This window comes from Anguilla anguilla, chromosome 10 (genome assembly GCF_013347855.1).
Source record: "Anguilla anguilla isolate fAngAng1 chromosome 10, fAngAng1.pri, whole genome shotgun sequence".
Taxonomy (NCBI): Eukaryota; Metazoa; Chordata; class Actinopteri; order Anguilliformes; family Anguillidae; genus Anguilla; species Anguilla anguilla.
The window spans coordinates 43,237,710-43,261,888 of NC_049210.1; the positions used below are offsets into that span (position 1 = coordinate 43,237,710).

Here is a 24,179-nt window from a genome sequence, read left to right on the forward strand (position 1 = left end):
GGGGTCCTTCAGTACCAGGCAAACCTTATAGGGGGGGACGAGTATTTTTAGAAAACTTTTTAGAGGCTGGAACCTCGCTGCATGGGGTTAGCGCTGTCCTGCAGCCCGGAGAGTCCTCCCAGAATCCTTCACACAGAAACAGCGCCTTGTGTGTCCTGTCCTGTCATCCAGAGAGACTTCCTGTCGCCCCCCACCCACTACGACTTTGCCAACTTCCTGCCCGCCCCCCCCCATGACCTCATCCCCCACCGCCGTTCTGTAAATGTCACATATCGACTCCGCCTGTGTGATTGGTGGAGCAGAAAACCCAGACACGGACAGACACACACGCACAGACACACAGACTCAAACACACACACACCACACACGCACACACACACACACTCATTGGCCACAGTGACTTCGTACAGGGGCTTGTGGGCGGGAGACTGGAACCTTATTTTCTGGTTGGTTGCAGATGGACCGGAAAAGTGTGACGTACAGACCATGGCCAACCTTAAAAACACACCCCCGCCTGTACTGGCCATCAAACACAACTGCAGCGACTCTGTCATCACCTGCCTTCCACCAAACCCAGCGCAGCCAATATTTCAGCAGGTAAGAAACATTCCATACAACCTTACAACAACGTTAGAGCAGGTCTCCCCGAGTTTTTATGTTTTTATGTTTTTGCTTTGTTTCCCGAACTTTAATAACTATGTGCACAAAATGAGGGAATTTGAGGGAACATTTTGGCGTGTGAATGTTAATTCTTGTGGTACACTGCTGTAGCTTATTTTGGACGAGAGCTATAACAGATATATATGAGTGTTTTTCTGAGATCACAGGATAAAAGCATTAGGGTTTGTTTATACTGTCGGAGGGAATTAATCTTGATTTTCTATATTACTTACATGCCACTGTCTTTAGACAGAAGAAGAACATAATTCTAGACATGTACACCCTCCATTTTAAATGTGTACACCTGTCTCAGTTCTTCGTCTGTGCAGGGTCCGGTGCCACAGCGCAGAGCGGAGGATGTGGTTTATCGAGCGGATTCGGGAGGGGGTGGAGAGCCTGCCGCTGGAGATCAGCCGGACCCTCGGGATGAGAGAGGAGCTGTCCGCCAAGGCCAGCCTCTCCGCCAAGCTGCACTGCAACGTCCTGACGCCCGAAAAAATCCCAGAATTCTTCATCCCCCCCAGGCTGACCCGTGGGGCACCCCCGACGCTCCAGGACCCGTGCCTGCCCCACGCCGGGGGCGACGCAGCCCTCAGGGATCCGCCCCGCCCCCACATTGAGATTGAGAATGTGGGCGGGGCCAGGCAGGGAGGTGGGCGGGGCGAGGGGGCGGGGTCGGGGAAGGGGGTCCTTTGCGGGGCGCACTACGGCCTGGCCGGGCTGTATGAGAGCCCCAACACGCGGCGCAAAGAGTCGCTGTTCCTGGCGCAGTTCAAGGGCCGGTCGCTGGAGAGGGCGGGGTTTCGGAACGCCGGCCGGGCCCCGGGGGTCCCGCCCCCCGCCAAGGCGCTGACGGAGCAGGGCAGCACCGAGAGCGACACGCCCTCCTCCAGCGACTCCTCCCCCCACGGCTCCCCCGTGCTCACCCGCTCCATCTCCAGCTCCGCCCTCCTGCGCCTGTTCGGGGCGGAGCGTCCCGCCTCGCACCTCACCCGCTCCGCCTCCAAGCTGTCGCTGGGCGGGGGGGACTACGGGTGGCCCCAGGAGGAGTGCGTTTCCGTGGAGAGCGCGGAGAGCGCAGGAGAAACGGCCCAATCCCTAGGCTCGCCGGCCTTGCCCATCTCCCTGGCCCCGCCCACCTCCACGACCACCCCGCCCACATCGCTGGCCTCGCCCACGTCCCTGGCCCCGCCCATTATCTTTCCGCTGGACCTGCTGCACTGCCAGGAGCGGCTGCAGCGGGAGCACGTGTTGCCCCTGGAGGGGCGGGGCCGCGTGCGCCTGACGGCTGAGCGGGACCACGCGGGCGCCTCCCTGCGCGTGCGCGTGGTGTCCGTGGAGGACCTGCACGACGGCGCGCCCGGTGGCCGGCTGGTGCACTGCTGCGTCAGCCTCTGCCTGACCCCGGGGAAGTGGCAGCGGCAGAACAGCGCCACCATCAGGAACTGCAGGAACCCCGTCTTCAACGAGGACTTCTTCTTCACCGAGCTGGGCGAGGACGGCTTCCACAGCATGGCGCTCCGACTCAAGGTTCTGGACAAGGCCTCCACCCTCAAACGGGCCGTGGTTCTGGGGGTCACCTCCAAACCCCTCTCCCAGCTGCTGCCTCTGTAGGCTGTGGTGGGGCAGAGCCACAACATAACAGGTTAAAAATCTCACTCATAGCTGATTCATCAGAGAACTTGATATTATAAAACTGTAGTTAATTTTTTTGTTTTGGTTATTAGCGTATGACGGAAATTCCAAGTGTAACCCTGCTGTCATTTTCAAGTTACCTGTGCCAGTATAAACAGTGTTTTCAGGTGTATCATCTGGATATAGGCTGTGTTCTCATTGTACCCTTAGGAAAAATACTACACTCTTAATTTAGCTGTGTAATAGTCAAATGTGCACCAGCTAAAAAGTATTGGGTTAGGAATATGTTAAAGAACTCTTATCTGTTCCCTGTAGAGTGTCAATGTCACATGTTTGTATGCATAAATGTTTGTAACAGATTTATATTTCATCTCTGAAAAACAAACCAGTCCTAAAATACCTAAAAGGTCAGGTGAGATATTTGTGAAGAATTTAGAACTGAGAGTAGGAGTCACTGAATTCAATTTACAACCAAGTTTCAGTTTGAAGTCAAAAAGGCAGACAGGGAAAAATGAGGGGAAACGTTGAATTAATTAAGAAATGACAAGTGCTTAAGACCGAGAACAAAATGTGTGTACATTATTTATTTGTATAATTCAGTTAAAAGCAAGTAAACTGGTTTCAAGAGATGCTTTTCTGTGCTGTTATTTTATGATACATTCAATCTGGTAATATTGTGTATTCAATCCAGATTGTCAAAATGGTTACTGGGGATTTTGAAAATAAATTTGTGTCTGTATTCTGTAACTTGTCTCCAACAATTGAGCAACCCCCGACTGGCCCAGCTTATTTATTCATTTACTTATTTATTTAACGTTCACAGTTATGATTTAGTTTCCCAGTTGATCGTGTTTGGAACACTTTTTAAGTTCCCTCTCCTCGGAGACAGAGAAAACGAATGTTACTCACAGAACTGTCCCCTACGGTAGAGCGAACACCATAGAGTGCCTGTGTGTGTCTCTATGGTGCTGGCCCCGCAAGTCCTACAGCGCCCCGCCGTGGTTATTTGAGAAAGAGGCGCGGTGGGCAGGCAGACCGTAGAGACCTCAGTTCTTTGGAGGTAGAGAGAGGCGCGCCAGTGTGACAGCATGGTAACTGAGGAGTAAAACAAGTAATAAACATGGTGTTCGAGTCGCTGGTGGTGGACGTCCTGAACAGGTTCTTGGGGGACTACGTGGTGAACCTGGACAGCTCACAGCTAAAGCTTGGGATTTGGGGAGGTAATTATTTTCTAGAAAAGTCTACCATGGCAATATTTTCGAGTATCCTCCTGGAACCTGCTTCGCAACTCTGACGCGCTAGCCAGCTGGCTAATGTTAGGTAGCTAGCTAGCTATCTAGGCTACTAGCATAATACGGAAACTGTAAGTTAAGCGCCACTGTGCAGTAGCTTAGCACGTTATTATCCCAGTAGCTGCTGCTCTATCTGACACTGACAGCGCGGTGTTTCTCGCCAGTACCAGAAGCCATACATGGCAGCTGTTGCATTTTAGCATTTCCTGCAACTGACATTTCATAGCACAAAACCACCTTTTACTGAGCTAACGCTAACTAGCTAGGCAGCTGGCTTTCTATACGTACACAACCAGCTGACTACAGCGCTAAGTTTGCTAAAACAGCTCGGTTTGACAGATGTGTGTGAACCTATGCGAGCTATGACCTTATATGTAGCTGGTAGTTGTTGGTAGCGTGTTTTAGACAAACTGTCTGTGGGCTTGGAGTCTGTGGATGTCCGTGCCCATGTCCGTGTTGCGTCAGTTAGCAGCACCTAATTAGAGTGTCACATTGTTTTAAACGCGTTCCCAGCAAGGTATACTTTCACCCGGAGGGACCCCGCTCACGGGCTGGCCACTCCCCAAATTTCCTGTGCTTCGTATGGGGCATTAATAACCAACTGCCGTCGCGGAGGAGAGTGTCAGGGGGAGAGAAGGATTATCCGCCCGTCAGCCTCCACCCAGGGCACTTCAAAAATAGCTAACGCTAGCGTTAGCCAAGTTTGTTGGCTAATATATCGGGTTAGCAGTTAGAGCTGCAGCATTTATTTATAGAGGAGTAAAGTTGTACCGAGATTAGCTACCGCGAGAAGATATTTCACTCACGAAGAAAGGGCAGTGCCGGAGAGACACTGTTAGACATGAGTTAAAACGGCGTAATTACATTAACCATTAGTCGTATTGGGCTAACCTCTGTCATCCAAACGAAACAGAAACTGACACGGGTCTGTGTGTGACCAACACGGGACAGGGACCTGGTGTTCAGCGTTAAACCTGGAAACAGGGCTAGAATGTGAATATGTAAGACCTGTCAAAGCGCGCCCTGGTCCCGCTGGTCAGCCGCCTGGCTCTATGTGCAGGTCGACACCACGGTGAGACAACAGCGGCGTGTGTGCGCGCTTCTACCCGTGATTGTAGGGGTTGTTCTTGCTTATAAGCATCACTGTTTTTATATTCAGAAGCGGTTTTGTGACGCTCCGGTTCATGCCATGCGTGCTCGTCCGCACCTCATGTGACCTCTCGCACATGTGAATGACCTCTGTCCCACTGTCCCACGGTGTCCTACTAAACCATGCGCCCTGTCCCTGAACACCGAGACTGGGTTACTGTCAGCGCAGCGCGCACGCTTTTACACACGGCCAACTGCGAGGCCGTCGTGCGGATAAATTACAGCAAATCCACATCACGTGACCAGCCACTGCGCAGTGCCCGAACACGCAGGGCACTAAACGTTTTAGCCCCTGTGCAGTGCTTTTAGAAGTTAACCTCCTGCATCACATTGCGAATAGAGCCGCATGATCTCATAGAGGAGCACTGTCTTCCTGCATGTGGTAACCTAGCGTGAATCCAAGCAGTCAAGAGGACCTACAGGAGCAATGACACTTCCGTCATACTGTTGTAGTCATGGTGATGTATGCGTGATACCTATTAGGCCATGTCAGATTTCACGCTGGGTTTAAATTAAGAGCTGTTTGAATAGCTGTGATGAGGGGAGCTTGTGCTGGGAGTGCAATTAGAGCCTATTTCGGTTGTGAGTCTCATGGCGAAGAGAGGGACTTTTGATTCATCCAACCCTCCGCCTCCGTTTTTGAGTCTTCTCCCTTTTCTGTACACCTGGCCTCCTCTCTTTCTCCCTCCCTCCCTCCCTCCCTCTCTCTCTAACAGCTGTACCTGATTAGTCCGCTCTTTCCCCGCGTGCCCTTCTGTCTGTTGTGCACAGGCCTGGTGTGTACCTATGGGTGTGTCTCTCCCTGCTTCGTAAAAGCAGCCTTGTCTGCTGCCAGAGACGGCTAAAGACTTCCTGTCACTGCTGCCAGGTTTGGCTTCACACTGGTCTGTGGCACTGAAAAGCACATCTGGCATTTCAGGATTTTTTCCTAAAGGTCTATCGGCAGCGTAAACGTGCGCAGTTTGAGGTGGAACAGTAATGCGGCAGTATAATATAGTGGCTAAGGAGTTGGTCTTGTAACCTAAAGGTCGGAGGTTCGATTCCCCGGTAGGACACTGCCGTTGTACCCTTGAAGCAAGGTACTTAACCTGCATTGCTTCAGTACCTTCAGTACATATCCAGCAGTATAAATGGATGCAGTGTAAGTCGCTCTGGATAAGAGCGTCTGCTAAATGCCTGTAATGTAATAATGTAATGTAATGCAGGCTTGTTTGTGCCAGAAATGGCTGTTTGTGTTTCCATACATGGTAATGTTTTTTGTAGTAAATCCTTCAGTAGTTTTTTTTCCTCAGTAGTTTCTCAGAAGAAACCTGCTGGCAGGCGCTGACTGTATTTTGATTGTCAGACGTCTCTGTTTTGGCTTCTTTGGCAGACAGTTGACAGCTCTTTGGCTGTGGATTTATTAACCGGTCTGGCAACCCTGCCGACTCCCAACTCCTTCTGCCCTTGGGACCTCTGACCCCGAGTGGTTTTCATGGTGAACTCTGAGAATTATGGTTTCTACGGCCAATCAGCGCTGTCCTGCTAAAACGAGGCCAATTAAAACGGAGCTAAAGAACCTGGTGTAAGCTGTTGTAATCTTCTCCCATCACAATAACATAAATGAAGTGTTACTGTACCTGCTATTGCGTCACCCATCCAAAACAGACCTGAGGGTGGAGTGAAGTCTGACATTCTCTTCTCGCTGAAGTCTCCTAACTGCTATGTAGTGCAGTGTGCAGTGTGCAGTGCTGTGATGTCACAGCATTCCGCACCTCTTTCTGCTTCTTCATTGTTGTTGTTGTTGTGGTTGCTTGTGCCTCCTCAGTAAGGATGGTGGCCATCTTGGCTCTGAAAGCGAGGCTCTTTCCTCTCTCTGTTTGATAGTTTTATCCCCACTGCCTCCCTTTCATCCCTTTAAAGACTGCAGCGCCCGTCATGGCGCAGTAGGTCACTAAAGGTCCTGATCCCCTGCGGTAATGTTATGACGTGGGACGTCCTGGTGAGGTGTGTTTCTTGTGTTTTGTGACTGAAAGGGAGGTCAGGAAAGGAAGTGCCAACTGCTGTTATTATTATTATTATTATTATTATTATTATTATTATGAACTTTATATTGTGGTTGCAATAAACTGTTACCTGTTCATGGCCATTCTTTTATGCCAGATGCTCAAAGTACTTTTCAGGCAATGTTAGTAATAAACAAACATGCATGCAGTGAGTAACAGCCGCTGTGTAACAACGGACAGAGTAACAGCAGCAGAGTAACAACAAGAGAGTAACAACGACGGGAGGGTAACAGCAGCAGCAGAGTAACAACAAATAGAGTAACAACAGACAGAGTAACAGTACACAGAGAGTAACCGCACACGGAGGGTAACAGTAAGCAAGGAGTAAGAGCAGTTCTGGGAGGTGTACCAGAGGAAGTGATTAAATAAGTAAGTACAGGTGGAATTACAGGGAGCTGAAAGTGAGAGTGGAAGTATCTTTAGAGCCGTAGTGACGCATGATGAGAGCAGATCTGGGTGGAAACACTTCACTCTATTTTACGTGTGAATGTCTAAGGCCAGTAATGTAATGAAGTCGGGAAAGTGCCCAGTGCAGCAGCCACTATGAGTGTCTTACTGTATACTAGCGTCCATGTGCTAGATACACACACTCAGATCAGCCTGCATGGGCTGGATCATATGCACGATTATACATGCTTTTATACACAGTACCTGGGTTGCATGCATGTGCTCTTATGTACAGTATGCAGGTGTTACATGAATGTTTTTATATGTATGGTGTATAGGGTTTAAATGTTTTTTTATGTATGGTGTATAGGCCTAATGCACAACTTTATTTGTATTTTGCAGGAGATGCAGTGTTAAGAAACCTTGAAATAAAGGAAAATGCTCTGGTGAGTTATGCTCTGTATGTGTTCTCTGTTACAGTGAGCATTGGGGTAGCTCATGTGTGTGGGTAGGTTACAGTAATCATAATCATAACCATAATCATAATCACCATCTCCTTTTTCACTTGTTCCAGAGCTGTCTTCGGGCTGTTGATTCTCTCTACAGCACTGTTGTTTACTGATGTACCCTCTCCCTTTGTTTCTCTCCCTTTGTTTCTCTCTTCCTCCTTCCCTCCCTCCCTCCCTCTTTTTCTCTCTCTCTCTCTCTCTGTCTCTCTCACACAGAGTCAGTTGGATATTCCTTTTAAAGTTCGAGCTGGGCACATAGGTAAGAGCTTCCCTGTGTACAGTGTCTCTGTCTCTGCATAATTTAAATCCTTTAAATGCTCATTTGACTCTTGTCACATGCTCTCTGTTCCTCATTTAAATTGTCATCCTTTTGCTGTGGAGACTTTGCACAATAACAGAGACGCGTGAGCCTCCCTTCTCTGGCACAATAGAGGTCATGTGACACTAGCCACAGGCTGTGTTGAGGTGGAAGGGCAGGGCAGTGTTTACGGCAGGTGTGTCTGGCATTTAGCTGCTCATGCCAGACATGCTTGTGTTTCTGCTCTCTGCTGCACAGGTGAGTCAGGTTCAGGCTGGTTAGGGCAAGTTAGGGCCTGGTTAGAATGGTTTAGGACAGGCTCCGACTGGTTCTGTCTGGCATGAAGTGCTTAGGCCAGACTCTGGCTGATTCTGACTGGTGTGGATGGTTTAGTGCAGGGTCTGGCTGGTTCTCACTGGTTTGTATGGGTTAGCTTAGGCTATGGCTGGTTCTCACTGGTTTGTATGGGTTAGCTCAGGCTCTGGCTGGTTCTGACTGGTTTGAATGGGTCATCTCAAGCTCTGGCTGGTCCTGACTGGTTTGGATGGGTTAGCTCAGGCTTTGTCTGGTTCTGACCGGTTTGGGCTGGTTCATTTTCCCAGGGCGGCTGGAGCTGAAGATTCCATGGAAGAACCTGTACACCCAGTCTGTGGAAGCTACGCTGGATGGAGTTTACCTGCTCATTGTCCCCGCTGCCAGTAAGAACTACAGTACCCTACAGCCATGACCTCTGACCTGGAAGTGCTCTCACATACACTGTCACAGCCAAGAACTCTGACCTAAACTCTGACCCACACACTCTGTCGTTAATGTGATCTAATCTGTGTTTCAGGTATAAAATACGATGCGGAGAAAGAGGAGAAGCAGCTGCAGGAGGCGAGGCAGAGGGAGCTGCAGCGGATCGAGGAGACCAAACAGAAAGCAGCAGAGAAAGGTCAGAGTTCAGAGGTCACGGTGCACAACCAATCAGCACTGTCCTGCTAAAATGAGCCAATTAAAACAGAGCTAAAGAGGCTGGTGTGAACTAATGTAATCCTCTCCCATCCCAATAAGATAAATTAATTTAAATATTGCCTGCTATGGCATCACCCATTGAAAACAGACCTTTGTCGGGTTGTAAGCATAAATATATTCTCACTGCCAACTGGTGCCTCTTAACAGACGTGTACATACTTATACAAATATACAAATATATGTGCATGCAGTACATGCTGGGGAGCTGTTGCTGTGGTTTACGTTGTGTAATCCCTTGCAGACGACCCCAAGCTGGAGAAGCAGGACACGTTTGTCGAGAAGCTGGTGACTCAGGTGATAAAAAACCTGCAGGTGCAGATCTCCAACATCCACATCCGATATGAGGACCAGGTGAGAGCTTTGCAGCGCCCTCTTTCCTGTCTGTGCACAGAGTGGCTGTGCTCTCCTGCCTGCGTACTGAGTGCTGTGCTCTCCTGCCTGTGCTGAGGTAGATCTGTGTGTGATTTATTACCTCTGAAGCTGAGTCAATACAGTTTTATGCTCTCAAATTAATTTATAATGATGTGAGCAGGGCACAGTGCCTAAAACGGTAGCAATGCAATGGGAGCCATGGGGTTTGACCGCACAGCCTGCTGGGTAACCTTTCCGCCAACGCCCCCCCCACCCCCACCCCCCACCCCCCACCCCCTGTTGACTTACTGCTCAGTGCTCCTGTGTTAATGATATACCTGTTTTATCCCTCACAGGTAACCAACCCCAACTGCCCATTGTCCTTTGGAGTGTCACTTCAGAACCTCAGCCTTCAGGTGACTGCCACGCCCAGCCACACCCCGTTCAGCCCTCTTTCCTTAGTGACATCACTGGTATAGGAGTACTGCCCCTTGCTCAGGATACTGACTGTAGGCTTGTTCCGCACAGAAGCTTGGAGAATTGATGAAGATCACATGCTGTTGATGTGCTCTGATGGTTTAGCGCCCAGCACGTGTGTGGAAGGCAGATGCCATTGTCACGTTAGTACAGTGGGGTTATTTTTAACCCCTTCCTTGCCGTGTCTCTCTTCAGACCGCAGATGAGAACTGGACTCCGTGTCTGTTGGATGACAAAGCCAAACTCTTCTACAAGGTAAAGAATTCTGCTTTAAATCACACATGCCCAATTCACTACCCTATTCCCCTATCCCTAACCTACTCTCATGCACACACACACACACACAAACACACTCCCAATTCACTATCCCACTACCATAACCCTAACCTTCGCACTCACACACACGCACACATACTCAGAACCCTAACCCCCACAACCCCAGTGTGGTTACTATGGAAACCTCTCGTGTTTCTCGGCGATCCAGTTGTGAGTGTCGGTGACTCCTGGCCAGTGGCAGGTAGCGGCGGGTGGTGCTGGCTGCGGTGGTGAGGCTGTGGTGGACAGGCTGGAGCAGGCCGGAGCAGGCCGGAGCAGGCCGGACGCTCTCTGCTCTCTGGAGCTTGTTCATTTCCCACCCGATTAAAGGCCCCCCCTTGCCCCCCGGGGGCACTGTTTCGTTTTTTCCCCCTCCGCAGATCGTTCGTCTGGACAGCCTCTTCGCCTACTGGAACGTGAACTCCGAGCTGTACTCCAATCACATGCCGGACGAGGCCCTGGTGAGTTCGGGGCGTGGCGCGGCGCCGGTTGCCATGCCGACGGAAAGGTCGGCTCCGCGTGGCCTTGGGGGGGGGAGGGGGGCGCTGAGTCTGTCTGCTCTGTGATTGGGTTACACGTTTAAACACAGCGCTGTGGTGACTCTCACTCTTCATCAGTTCGTAAACTGATCCTCGCACGAGAGCTTAAAGACCTACTTCAGTGCAAAATGGCTGAAGGGAAGGCGCCAGTCTAAGGCCAGAATGACACGGTACGTCGAGCGACCGCGTAGCAGCATCGGTGTGGAGCTCACTTCCTTTCGGCGGCCGTGCTAATGGATCACAGCTGTTAAACAAGCCGTGGTCAGCCGTGAAGTGTGCGCTATCCGTAGCACACTTGACTGACGCGCTTTGCTTTCGCTACACGGCGTAATTCCGGCCTAACCTGAGAGAATGTTCCATTGAACACACCTCGCTGAGTCTACCTCAGTCAGCAGCCAGCGCACGGAGAGGTTTGTGTTCGCAGGAAACGCTGTCTCCGCACGTCTCTTACGTCACTCTGTTAGACCGCTTCCTGTCTGTTGGTGCTCATTGGTTACATCACTTCCTGTCCGTTTCTTTCTTCCCCAGAGGTGCCTGAAGGACAGCATTGCCGTGCAGAACCACATTCCGCAGGACTATGACTTCAGTGAGTGAAGCCGCTGTGTGAGGACGTGGCCTGTCAATCACAGCCGGCTGGCCGGTGTTTATACTGAGAGCTGGACAGGGTTACACTGTAACAGGTGCTCAGGAGAGGTGCGGTTAGTGTGAACTAAAGCAGGTGCTCAGGTGAGCTCAAACAGGTGCTCAGGTAAGCTCAGGAGGGGTGCAGCAGGTGTGAGCTAAAGTAGGTCCAGACCGGTGTTCAGGTGAGCTCGGACAGGTGTTCAGGTGAGCTCAGATAGGTGTTCAGGTGAACTCAGACCGGTGTTGAGGTGAGCTCAAACCGGTATGCTGGTGAGCTCAAACAGGTGTTCAGGTGAGCTCAAACAGGTATGCTGGTGAGCTCGGACAGGTGTTCAGGTGAGCTACTGCAGGTGTGCAGGAGACCGTAAGCGTTCCCTTTGTGTTGCTCAGTCTTCCGGCCGATCTCGGCCCGGGCGAAGCTGAGGATGAACCCGCGCTCGGACCTGGACTTCTCAGCGCCCAAAGTGGACCTGGTGGTCAACCTGCCGGAGGTGGCGGTGGAGCTCAACCGGCTGCAGGTGAGGGGGAGGGGCCTCGGGCCAGCCACACTTCTGATTGGCTCTTGCGCAGGGGCTTGCTCAGACAGTAATGGGGTGGAGTTTCCAGGGTGGGGAGTGAGAGTGGTCCCGGTCACATGACAGTCCTCTCGCCCTGGTGGTCCTGATGCTGATAAAAACAAGAGCAGTGGTGGAGACTTTTATGATTGATCTGAGGAGACGAGCTTTGGTAATTCACACAAGCCTTGGCCATACACACAAGATATACAGGACCACAGGAGAAACTACCACATAGAGCATAAGAGAAACCTCTCAGAGCCCATAAGAGAAACCTCTCAGAGCCCATAACCCTGCTCTGATGCTCCTCTCTCTCCTGTCTGCAGTATGTGAGTATCCTGGAGCTTCTGGGGTCCGTGGACATGATGTCACGCAACCTGCCCTACAGGAAGTACCGCCCTGACGTGCCCGTGCACACCAACGCCTACCAATGGTCAGCCCCTCTCCTTTTAAACATGGCTGTGAAGCGGCCCTAACGTTGCCTGAACATTGCCCTAACGTTGCCTGAATGTTTCCCTAATGTTTCCCTAATGTTACTGAATATTGCATTAACATTGCAGAACATTGCCATAACGTTGCCTGAATGTTTCCCTAATGTTACTGAACATTGCATTAACATTGCAGAACATTGCCTGAATGTTGCTAAACATTGCATTAACGTTGCTGAACATTGCCCGAATGTTGCTGAGTGTTGCGCTAATGTTGCTGAATGCTTCCCTAACGTTGCCAAACACCAACGCCTACCAATGGCCAGCCCCACCTTCAGATACGATCCTCTCTCCTTTTAAACGTGGCTGTGAAGCTGCCCTAACGTTGCCTGAGCATTGCCCTAACGTTGCTGAATGCTTCCCCAACTTTTCTAAATGTTGCCATAACATTGTTGAACATTGCCCACACGTTGCCGAACATTGCCTAAACGTTGCCCGAACGTTGCTGAACATTGCCCGAACGTTGCTGAGCGTTGCGCTAATGTTGCTGAGTGCTTCCCTAACGTTGCCTAAACGTTGCCCGAACGTTGCTGAGTGCTTCCCTAACGTTGCCTAAACGTTGCCCGAACGTTGCTGAGCGTTGCGCTAACGTTGCAGGTGGCGGTATGTGATAACGGGCATCCTGGAGGTGAACGTGAAGCCGGCGCTGCACATGTGGTCCTGGAAGCACATGAGGGCTCACCGCAAGAAGGTCAAGCGCTACCGAGAGCTCTACAAGATCAAGATCACCAGCAAGAAGCCCGCGGAGGACGTCCTGCGGGAGCTGGAGGTACGGAGAGAGAGAGAGACGGCGCCATCTCGCCGGGAAAAATGCATCTTTGTTTCCTGCCCTAGTGAACCACGTGACCCGTGTTTCTCTGTTGCCAGGAGCCCGAGAAAACGCTGGACATCTTCAACATCACGTTAGCGCGCCAGCAAGCGGAGATGGAGGTACCGCGTGCTTCTGCTGTTAAACAGCGGCACTTCACTGATGTTAAATACTGAACCCTCTTTTTGATAAAGTCTCTATGGTATCTTTAATCTTTCCACTTTAAGGGAATGAAGAATTTGACTGTTTTCTGCTGTTTTGTATTTGTTGTTGCGCTTGAGAAGTGTGAGTGGGGCAGGCTCCTTGCCGATTACACAGCGGATGATGCTTTTAATCCTCTGGGATTAAACGATTGTTGTTTTGCCCGAGGACAGGAGGGAAACAGATGTTGAGATTAGGCCCTGCTGAATAACCAAATTGGTCGCTGACGCTCGAACCCGCGTCTGCGTTTCCCCAGGCGTCGAAGGCGGGGCTCAGGATCTACCGGCCGGGGGTGAAGGTGGAGGAGGAGGAGTCCCAGGGCTGGTTCGGGTGGATGTGGGGCTGGTCCAGCGACAGCACCGCCCCGAAGGAGGTCAAGTCCGGAGGTCAGTCCAGGTCACCGTGGTTACCAAGGGCTTACATCTGGGGAGGGGTCAGGATTCAGTGCCCAGCCAGTGATGAAGACCCAATGAAAATCTCTCTGTTTGAAGTACGCCCCCCCCCCCCCCAGAATTCCTGGCTCATTCTGTCCACCTCTAACCCTAACCAACACCCCTACCTCCCCTAATTTATAGCCCTCTCTCTCTAACTAATTTGTTTCTCTCTCCTCTCTCCCTGTGCAGGGTTCGATGAGTTCATGACCCCTGCAGAGAAGGCCAGGCTCTACACTGCCATTGGTTACAGCGAGACAGCTGTCAATCACAACCTGCCCAAGAACGTGAGTAATCCCTCCTTCCCCACCTCATCCACCAATCAGAGCGGGCCTACATCTGAGCACCTCACTGACAGACACGTCCTGCTTTATAGTGGCTTTTCTGTTAATCATGGCAATGTGTCTGTTCGGAGCTAGCTGTAAGGAGATCCAATGCACTTCATCCCTGTAAAAATATACTGTATAATTCATGACATCCATTTTGTTTTTTTTTTGCAGTTTGAGGATATGAAGATCAATTTCCAGTTGATAAGCATGTCCATTTCGATCAAAGAGAGCAAGAGCAAGCCGGAAATAATCAGGCTGGCTGTGATGGACCTCCGGGCCTTGTTGACACAGAGACCGGGAGCGCAAGCTGTTAAGTACGTCTGGGACATACCTCCACTTCCTCCCCGGAAACATGACCTGTTCTCCCAGTTCCTTTACTGTATTATGTGCTGCTTCTGTCTTATTTACTGTGCTATAAATTCACAGCCTGTGTAAACATTTGAACTTCAAAATGATCCAAATATTTTTTCTTTTTAGTTTGTTAGAGGTGAATGAAATCTCTCTGTGTTTGTAAAGTTAACAGACTGTGTGTGTTTGAGTGGTGAGTGGTTTTGCTCTGTTTGAGCGCTGAGCGGTTTCTCTGTGTGTGAGCAGTTTCTCTGCGTTTGAGCGGAGAGAGGTTTTGCTCTGTTAGAGCGCTGAGCGGTTTCTCTGTGTGTGAGCGGTTTCTCTCTGTTTGAGCGGTTTCTCTGTGTGTGAGCGGTTTCTCTCTGTTTGAGCAGTTTCTCTGTGTGTGAGCGGTTTCTCTCTGTTTGAGCGGTTTCTCTGTGTGTGAGTGGTTTCCCTCCGTTTGAGCGCTGAGCGGTTTCTCTGTGTGTGAGCGGTCTCTCTGTGTTTGGGCGGTTTCCCTCCGTTTGAGCGCTGAGCGGTTTCTCTGTGTTTGAGTGGTTTCTCTCTGTTTGAGCGCTGAGCGGTTTCTCTGTGTTTGAGCGGTCTCTCTCTGTTTGGGCGGTTTCCCTCCGTCTGAGCGCTGAGCGGTTTCTCTGTGTTTGAGCGGTTTCTCTGTGTTTGAGCGGTTTCCCTCGGTCTGAGCGCTGAGCGGTTTCTCTGTGTTTGAGCGCTGAGCGGTTCTCTGTGTGTGAGCGGTTTCCCTCCGTCTGAGCGCTGAGCGGTTTCTCTGCGTTTGAGCGGTTTCTCTGTGTTTGAGCGGTCTCTCTCTGTTTGAGCGGTTTCTCTGTGTGTGAGCGGTCTCTCTCTGTTTGAGCGGTTTCTCTCTGTTTGAGCGGTCTCTCTCTGTTTGAGCGCTGAGCAGTTTCTCTCTGTTTGAGCGCTGAGCGGTTTCTCCCCGTCCCGGCGCAGGCTCTCCGCGCAGCTGAACTCGTTCGAGGTGACGGGTCTCCCGCGGAACCGGAGGGCCCCCACCCTGCTGTCGTCCCGCACGGTGGAGCGGGCCAGCAAGGAGCCGCTGCTCAGCGTGATGTTCGAGACCAACCCGCTGGACGCCTGCGCCGACCAGCGCCTGCACGTGCAGTCCCAGCCGCTGGAGATCGTCTACGACGCCGTGAGTCCCTCCCCCGCCTGCCTGTCTGTCTGTCCGTCCGTCTGTCTGTCTGTCTGTCTCCCTGCCTGTCTGTCTGTGTGTCTGTCCATCCGTCTATCTGTCTGTCCTGTGTGGTCTCTCCTGTCTCAGTTAGATGACCTCACACTGTATGGTCTCTCCTGTCTCAGTTAGTTGACCTCACTCTGTGAGGTCTATCCTGTCTCAGTAAGATGACCTCACTCTCCTCTCTTGATCAGGTGACGGTAAACAGCATGTCTGCGTTCTTCATGCCACCGCAAGAGCTGCAGCTGGACGAGCTGACCTCCGCCACCCTCATGAAGCTGGAGCAGTTCAGAGACCGCACGTCTACAGGTGAGCCACACCTACGCACACACACACACTCACACACTCTCCCATACATACGCACACACACACACACACACCCATACACACACATATTGTACAGGAGAGTGTGTGTGTGTATGTGTGTGTGTACAGGAGATTTTGTGTACAGCCTAGCTATGATGCTGAGGAGAATTGGAGTGTGAATGGGATGCAATTAAGCTGTGGTCATCACCCCACACTTCCCCTCGCCTCCACACACGAACACACGCGCGCACACACACACACACACACATAGTGAGATGAACGCACATACTGTGTGTTTATTTCAGTACTATAGAGTGTATACTTAACAGAAAACATTGTACTATGCTGTGTAATTGTACAGTATGGTATTACAGCAGTCTGCTATTTCTCAGTGGAGGAATACTGGCACCTTTGGCAGTTGTCGGGTCCTCCAAAGTCATGACGAAATGAAATGTGTATTTGTGTGACTCCAGGCCTGATGTATGTCATTGAGACCCAGAAGGTTCTGGATCTGAAGTTGAACCTCATGGCATCCTATGTCATCGTTCCCGAAACGGGCTTTTATGAGACCGCCCAGAACCTGGTGCTACTGGACCTGGGGCATCTGAAGGTAAAACCCTACAATGCAGCTCTGTGAGTGTGTGTGACTGTGTGTTCTTATAGTAGAGTATCTTATGTGAGTGTGTGTGCTTACAATAGAGTATCTTTGGTTAGTGTGTTTTACTGTGAAGTATCTTGTGCAAGTGGGTGTTATAGAAGACAATCTTGTGTGAGTGTGTGTGTTTACAGTAAAGTATCTTGTACGAGTGTGGTTCTGAGATAAGCGTGTTGTTGGTGCTGAAACCCTACAGAGAAGCATGTGTTGTGAGATGGAGCTGTGTGTTTAAGCATTGTGTGTTTGGCCCCGCCCCCTCTGAAAGGTGACCAGTAAGAGCAGACAGGAGCTGCCGCAGCTGTGCGCGGGGCGGAACACGCTGGAGGACATCATGTCTCGCGCGTACGACAGCTTCGACGTGCAGCTCAGCAGCCTGCAGTTCCTCTACAGCAAAATGGGTGAGTACCGCTGCCGTTGTCCCCGGCAACACCTCGGCCGTCTCCCCGGCTGCTCTCTGTCTGCACAGCCGCAGCCACAGCTGCAGACGGTGTTTTAGCTGCTCTCTGTCTGCGCAGCTGCAGCTGCAGACGGTGTTTTAGCTGCTCTCTGTCTGCGCAGACGGAGACTGGAAGAGCGCCCGGCACCAGAAGCAGTCGGACCTGCACATCCTGGAGCCGGTGGATCTGAAGGTGCTGTTCAGCAGGGCCATGGTGGTGACGGACTCCAGGATGCCCAAGTGAGTGCTTCAGTCGCTCGCTGTTCCAGCGTTAGCGCTGCAGCGTGCTAACGGAGTTAGCTCATGCTAACGGCCGGGCCTGTAACCCTGTTTTTGTGGTTGGTTTTGAGGTTTGGTGTGTGGCTGTGGGTTTCAGTGCAGTAAACCAGTTTTTTTTTCCCCCTGGTTGGTTTTCAGGGTTTAAGGTTATATGTATTTATGTGTTTCTGTGGCCTGTAAACCTGTTTTTGTGGTTGGTTTTGAGGTTTAAGGTTATATGTGGTGATGGTTTTCAGTGCGGGCGGACCTGTTAACCTGTCCCTTTTTTTTGGTTTTGAGGTTTAAGGTTTCGGGGGAGCTGCCCTTGCTCTCTGTGCGCATTTCAGACAGCAAGCTGGGGGGCGTCCTGCGACTGATTGACAGCATCCCCCTCCCGGAGAGCCACCCCGCCCCCCGAACCACCCCCATCCCAGCCTTGCCCAAGGTAAGCCCCGCCCCCCACCCCGCCCCCACCTGTACCCCTGTACCTCTATACCCCTGTACCCCTGTACCCTGTACCTCTATACCCCTGTACCCTTGTACCCCTGTACCCCTGTACCCCTGCACCCCTGTACCCCTGTACCCCTGCACCCCTGTACCCTGCGGCTCAGTGCCTGTGTTTTTTGGCTCTTCCTGCAGCCCCCCCGGCAGTCCTACACCCCCCAGTTGACCCCCAGGAAGCCCCCGATGGCAGACCTGCGTAGCTCCCTCATCTTCGAGTCCGGTAAGGAGAGCAGAGCCCCTAACACACACACACATCACTGCAGAGAGTACAGCAGGAACACACTAACCTGTCTGTGTCTGTGTGTGTGTGTGTCTGTGTCTGTGTGTGCGCGCGTATGACTGTGTGTGTGCGTGTGTATGTGTGTGTATGTCTGTGTGTCTGTGTGTGTGTGTGTGTCTGTGTGTGTGTGTGTGTGTGTGTGTGTATGTGTGTGTGTGTGTGCAGGCTCAGAGGAGGAGCTCTTCTATGATGCTCCCAGCTCTCCGTTAGACGACAGGCCCATGTTTGATTTCCCGAGCGGCGGGCTCCAGCGCTCAGACTCTCAGAAGAGGAAGACTCTGGTGAAGAAGGACCCCAAGAAGAACATGACCGACTTCCTCCTGACGTTTGAAATCAGCCAGGTCAGGATTTCACGGATCTTAAGGTCTTAACAACTCCCCCAGGAAAGGGGTTGGGCATGCCTGTCAATCATAAATCAGTCAGCCTATCCTCGGTCTGCAGTGGGCTTGTGTGTGTAACTTCACCGTTCTGTGTTCTGTATGAATATGGGCACTGCTGGTGTCCTCCACGGTGTTTTTGCTCAGTAAATGTAGGCGAGTGTTTCTTGGTACAGGAGTCATGCACAGTAAGGTGTTGGTGTAGCAGTAAATGGTTAGGTGTTGGTGTAGTAGTAAATGGTTAGGTGTTGGTGTAGCAGTAAATGGTTAGGTGTTGGTGTAGTAGTAAATAGTGTGGTGTTATGGTTGTGAAAACCCCGTCTGTGTGTGTGTGTGTGTGCGGCAGGTGTTGGTCCAGCTGTGCAGGGTGTCTGAGGGGCGTGAGATCACTGTTCTGCACCTGGACATCGAGGGGCTGGGGACCGAGCTGAAGCTGCGCACGTTCGACATGTCCTCCAACACGTTCCTGAGGGAGATCTGCCTCAAGTGCCCCGAGTACATGGGTGAGACCTCAAACCTGCCCAAAATGCCCCGAGGTCCTGGGGTAAGACCTCATACCTGCCCCAAATACCCCAAGTACAGGGGTAAGACCTCATATCTGCCCCACATAATAACCCAGGTACAGAGGTAAGACTGCATACCTGCCCCTAAGGCCACAGGTAATCTCTCTCTCTCTCTCTCTCAGATGGAGAGGAAAAGCCGGTTCACCTCATCACCACTCTGGACAACACCGAGGATGACCTTCTCACTCTGGAGTACATCAAGGTGCGCAGCCTGGGGCCAGCCCGAGCCTCGCTGTGCCCGGACCGGGTGCAGTCTGCTTAATATGCGTGCAGCTCAACACCTTTCCCTCTGTTTGACACGTCTCCCTCTGACTGTCTTCACAGGCCGACAAGAACGCTCCAGAATTCAAGACCTTTTACAAGAACACTGAGCAGCTTATAAAGGTCAGAATGTTCTATAGCCAGTGCCAAATGTTATCACAGTGTGAATTGAATTGATTGATTGAGTGTGAATTACAATATCAATTAAAGGAGAATTACACTGTTAATTACAGTGTAAATTACAATGTTAAATACAGTGGGAATTACAGTGTCAATTACAGTGAGAATTGCAATGTTAATCACAGTGTGAATTGCAATGTCAATTACTAGGAGAAATATAATTGTAATTATAATGTCAATTACATGGATAATTATATTGTTAATTGCAATGTGAATTACAATGTTCATTACAGATTAGAATTACAATGTTAATCACAGTGGGAATTACGATGTTAATAATAGCGTGAATTACAGTCTTACACTGGTTATGTGTGTGTGTACCTGCTGTCTCTCCCAGGTGAATTTCTCCTCTCTGGATATCCACCTGCATGTGGAGGCTCTGCTCAACGCCATGAACTTCCTCAACAACCTGATGCCTCCTCCTAAGAAGGAGGCCCAGGAGGAGCCGGAGGAGTTGCCCACCATCCTCGAGGAGGAGGAGGAGGGGAAGAAGGAGGAGACCACCATCGCCAAGAAAATCAGTACGCCCACCTCCTCTGCAGTGTTAACACACCAAATTACCCAACACCAGTGTTACACCCCAAACTACCCAACACCAGTGTTACACCCCAAACTACCCGACACCAGTGGTACACCCCAAACTACCCAACACCAGTGTTAACACCCCAGATTAGCCTACACCAGTGTTACACCCCAAATTACCCAACACCAGTGTTAACACACCAAATTACCCAACACCAGTGTTACACCCCAAACTACCCAACACCAGTGTTAACACCCCAGATTACCCTACACCAGTGTTAAATCCCCAGATTACCCTACACCAGTGTTAAGTCCCCAGATTACCCAACACTTTCCCCACACAAACTTTTGTTTGAAGGCCCTGAAAGCAAAGGTCATGTTCAGCAGCTCTTTGTTTCCATGGTAACCATGGTGCTTTGGGGCAGAGCATATTCATGCCTCATCAGGAACACATCAAAGTGATGGTTTCTCATGGCAACCATGCAGACAGCACTGGGGCTGGTCCTTATCACTCATCACTTGAATAAGTCTCCGTCTGCCTCTCTCTCACCCTCTCCAGCGCCTAAGAAGTCCAAATTTGAGGATGTGGTGAATTTGCACATCAGAGCGGATCTGTCCTGTTTGAAGGTGTTCATCCGGGGGCAGAAGGCACGCATCTCCGAGATCAGCATCGAGGGTACGGCGACAGCCCCCCCCCCCCCCACCCACCTCTGCTCACCCCCCCTCACCGCCCCCAACACCCCCCCCCCCCCGCTTCCCTTGCGTCTGAGCACGCACACACGATCTGTGCTGCTGATGAGACTTTCTGAGCAGGTGGGACGTTTCCTGTTTGATTGCCCTGGCCTACGTTGCCATGGAAACGGATGTCTTGTTGACCCTATATTTTTAGACGATGCGCATTTTGATTTCTGTCGGGTTGATGAGTCTCGCATCGATTTAATCAGCCAGGCTTCCGTTTTGCAGCTGCAAGTGACATTTAGGTCAGAGTGGCATGAGCGCCATCTAGTGGTCACTTTGGGTCACTGTATAGAGTTGGAAAGTTGTGATGGAAATCTGTGACAGGAAACATGCCTGTGGCTTGTTAATAAAAATAATATCAATGGTAAATGTATTAAGAAGATGAATAATAACAATATTAATAATTATGTGTTTGGTTGTCTTTGTGAAGGGCTTGTGTCTGAAGTGCAGATGAAGAAGAAAGCAGTGGAGATCTCGGCCAACCTGAAGAACATCGTCATACTGGATTGTGACAAAGACGCCCTATATAAGAAGGTACATAATAACTGTGAAAAAGAGACGCTTTATTCAATGGTCTGGCATAATTGTACATGAAATATCAGTTTTAAAAAGAGGCATACAGTCACACACAAATAATCTAGAAGTTGGTCATTATCCCCTGAGAGCTCTGTTACCAATACTCTCCCAGTAGAATGTAGTAGAACCATCATTATTATGACATCACACTGGCTGTATTCTAATTACGACATTGGCTTTATTCTTATTGCGATATCACACCCTGTCCTCATTATGAAATCACACTGACTGTCAAATTGCCCTTATTCTGACATCACTCTGGCTGTATTGTAAACGTTTCCTTCCTGTCAGGTGTAACGGGAACAGGTGAGTTTGACTGACAGGCGACCGTAACTGTGATTGTTTTCAAGGCGGTGTCCATCACGGGGAAGGAGGTGTTCGATTTCCGCATGATCAACCACGTGGACGCCACGGAGGGCGACGCCTACTCGGACATGAGTCAGGTGGACACCAGCGTCACCCTGACCGTGGGCTGCATCCAGGTGGTCTTCCTCAACAAGTTCATCTCCACCATCCTGGTGAGTGACCCTGCAGCACAGGGAGTCTGGGCTGGGATTGGCTACTTTCCGGTAGACATTGTAGATGTCTGGGTTGTGGTTGGTTCGTTTTGGGTAGGGTAGGTGTCTGGGCTAGGAATGTTTTGTTCTAGTTAGGATGCACATTCATCTTTGTTGGGATTGGTCAGTGTTGATCAGGGGGCCATAGATATGGGTTGTGATTGGCTGAGGGGGTTGCAGGCATGGCTTGTGATTAGTCGGTGTTGGTTATGGGGCCGCAGGTATGGGTTGTGATTGGTCAACAGGGTTTCAGGTATGGCTTGTGATTGTCGGTGTTGGTTATGGGGCCGCAGATATGGGTTGTTATTGGTCAACAGTGTTTCAGGTATGGCTTGTGATTGGTCGGTGTTGGTTAGGGGGGCGCAGATATGGGTTGTGATTGGTCAACGGGGTTGCAGGTATGGCTTGTGATTGGTCGGTGTTGCTTAGGGGGGTGCATATATGGGTTGTGATTGGTTAAGGGGTTGCAGGCATGTCTTGTGATTGGTCAGGCTCTGACCGCGATGCGTTCCCCCCCCAGGCCTTCATCAATAACTTCCAGATGGCGAAGGACGCGGTGGCGGAGGCGACGGCGCAGGCCGCGGAGAAGGCCGCCACGGGCGTGCTGGAGCTGGCCGAGCGGAGCACGCGCATCTCGCTGGACATCGACGTCAAGGCGCCCGTCGTCTTCCTGCCGCAGTCGTCCGTCTCCCGCAACGTCATCGCCGCCGACTTCGGCCTGGTCACCGTGCAGAACCACTTCTACGTGGTGCCGTCCAAGGCGCACGCCAAAATCCCCCCCGTCATCGACGTGATGAAGGTCGGGCTCAGCGACCTCAAAATGTACCGGTGAGGAAGGAAGGGGGGGTACAGAGGTGGGGGGGGGGGGGGTGTAGAAAGATAAAGAAAGGGATATGTGATTGTGAAAGAGAGAGAAGTGGAAAGATGGCTGTAACAGGTAAGGGATAGGTAGCGTGAACTGTACAAGTTGTATTCCTGCCTCTGGCCCAATGCATGCTGGGAGAGCCTGCAGCCCCTCCCGCGACCCTGACAGGGAATAAGGGGGTATAGATGATGGATGGATGGATGGACAGGGAGGGTTATCGGTGGAGTCTTCGGTCCGGATGGAGCCCATAGTGGGCGTGTCCCTTCGTTCCTCAGGACCACGTTTGAGGGGGGGCGGTTCCAGACCGAGATACAGCTGCTGAAGCCGGTCAACCTGGACCTGTCAATCAGACGGAACCTCTCTGCATCCTGGTACCACAGCATCCCTGACATCGAAATCACCGCCCGCCTGAAACCTATGAGCGTGAGTGTGTGTGTGTGTGTGTGTCTGTGTCTGTGTCTGTGTTTGTGTTTGTGTTTTTGTTTGTGTCTGTTCTGTGTGTGTGTTGTAGATGGTGCTCAGTCAGTTAATAATCTATTCTTTACAAATCCTGTTTGGTCTTCGTTAATGATATTGAGAATAATCTGTGTCAGCTGGTTAGCCGTTAATGCTGTAAATATTTTATGATCCACGTTCAGTAAAGATATAGGTCTATATGAGGCACAGTCTCCTGGGTCTTTACCCTCCTTAGGAATTACAGTCAGTGGGGAGGATGTAATGGTGTGTGTGTGTGTGTGTGTGTGTGTGTGTGTGTGTGTGTGTCTGTGTCTGTGTCTGTGTGTGTGTGTGTGTGTGTGTGTGTGTTGTAGATGGTGCTCAGTCAGGAGGACATGACGGTGGTGTTGAAGACTCTGAGTGAGAATCTGAGTGAGACGTCCGACGCTGTCCCTCCTCCTCCTCCTCCTGCTACGGATAAATCCGACACCTTGTCTGCCAAGGACTCTCAGACGTCCCACCCTGGAGGTAGCCCCCCCCCCCCCCCCCCAACCCGGGCCACCAGCCGCATCCCAAGCACACCCACCTCTATCTCTCATGTCGCCCGCTTTTCCCGCTTATCAACACACACACACACACACACACACATACGCACACGCCCACACACATACACACACACACACCTGGGTGTACACTGCAGGGGTCACTCTCATTTAGCAACTGCGTCTTCCCTGCGCTTGCAGTCTGTCCCCCTGCTGTATCCTGTCTGTTCACGCAGCTGTGTGTTCTGTGTCTCCCTCCAGCCAACACCGTGGTGACGGCTGCGGTTGTGGAGACGCAGAAGAGCTCTAAGCTGAAGACCACGCTGAAACTGGACTTCCAGTTCGACTCCATGACCCTGGTTCTGTACAGCCCGAATGACAATGAGGTATACCCCAAGTTACGATGAGCCTGCATTGCACCCCAAAATCACAGTTGCCCCAAACTGTGCCCTGAAAACACTGTTCGGGTTGTAAC

At 51.1% G+C, this 24,179-nt stretch overlaps 2 protein-coding genes across 2 annotated transcripts in view; both read left to right on the forward strand.

Annotated features, from left to right (window-relative positions):
* The first annotated feature begins 542 nt into the window (after positions 1-542).
* Positions 543-3,001, forward strand: LOC118206242 (C2 calcium-dependent domain-containing protein 4C). The gene is made up of 2 exons (XM_035378641.1): positions 543-597; positions 974-3,001. The coding sequence occupies exon 2, from the start codon at positions 1,018-1,020 to the stop codon at positions 2,272-2,274; it is 1,257 nt and encodes a 418-aa protein (XP_035234532.1). The 5' UTR covers positions 543-597; positions 974-1,017; the 3' UTR covers positions 2,275-3,001.
* Positions 3,002-3,330: 329 nt separating this feature from the next.
* vps13a (vacuolar protein sorting 13 homolog A) overlaps positions 3,331-24,179 on the forward strand; it is a 43,238-nt gene continuing 22,389 nt past the window's right edge. The window contains exons 1-36 of the mRNA XM_035378646.1: positions 3,331-3,515; positions 7,571-7,614; positions 7,894-7,936; positions 8,578-8,673; positions 8,808-8,909; positions 9,231-9,340; positions 9,697-9,756; positions 10,013-10,072; positions 10,513-10,593; positions 11,200-11,257; positions 11,686-11,813; positions 12,176-12,282; positions 12,935-13,106; positions 13,205-13,267; positions 13,603-13,732; positions 13,970-14,064; positions 14,278-14,420; positions 15,406-15,607; positions 15,844-15,958; positions 16,429-16,565; positions 16,876-17,008; positions 17,169-17,286; positions 17,605-17,749; positions 17,944-18,028; positions 18,254-18,429; positions 18,812-18,968; positions 19,151-19,230; positions 19,353-19,412; positions 19,807-19,990; positions 20,551-20,667; positions 21,160-21,263; positions 21,656-21,823; positions 22,383-22,690; positions 23,003-23,150; positions 23,537-23,690; positions 23,966-24,090. Of these exons, the coding sequence (XP_035234537.1) occupies positions 3,416-3,515; positions 7,571-7,614; positions 7,894-7,936; positions 8,578-8,673; positions 8,808-8,909; positions 9,231-9,340; positions 9,697-9,756; positions 10,013-10,072; positions 10,513-10,593; positions 11,200-11,257; positions 11,686-11,813; positions 12,176-12,282; positions 12,935-13,106; positions 13,205-13,267; positions 13,603-13,732; positions 13,970-14,064; positions 14,278-14,420; positions 15,406-15,607; positions 15,844-15,958; positions 16,429-16,565; positions 16,876-17,008; positions 17,169-17,286; positions 17,605-17,749; positions 17,944-18,028; positions 18,254-18,429; positions 18,812-18,968; positions 19,151-19,230; positions 19,353-19,412; positions 19,807-19,990; positions 20,551-20,667; positions 21,160-21,263; positions 21,656-21,823; positions 22,383-22,690; positions 23,003-23,150; positions 23,537-23,690; positions 23,966-24,090 (4,308 nt within the window). The 5' untranslated portion in view covers positions 3,331-3,415. The remainder of the gene's footprint in view (positions 3,516-7,570; positions 7,615-7,893; positions 7,937-8,577; positions 8,674-8,807; positions 8,910-9,230; positions 9,341-9,696; positions 9,757-10,012; positions 10,073-10,512; positions 10,594-11,199; positions 11,258-11,685; positions 11,814-12,175; positions 12,283-12,934; positions 13,107-13,204; positions 13,268-13,602; positions 13,733-13,969; positions 14,065-14,277; positions 14,421-15,405; positions 15,608-15,843; positions 15,959-16,428; positions 16,566-16,875; positions 17,009-17,168; positions 17,287-17,604; positions 17,750-17,943; positions 18,029-18,253; positions 18,430-18,811; positions 18,969-19,150; positions 19,231-19,352; positions 19,413-19,806; positions 19,991-20,550; positions 20,668-21,159; positions 21,264-21,655; positions 21,824-22,382; positions 22,691-23,002; positions 23,151-23,536; positions 23,691-23,965; positions 24,091-24,179) is intronic.

What these genes read in the sequence shown, in the direction of transcription:
- LOC118206242 (XM_035378641.1), top strand. Translation starts at nt 1,018, where the DNA reads ATGTGGTTTATCGAGCGGATTCGGGAGGGGGTGGAGAGCCTGCCGCTG.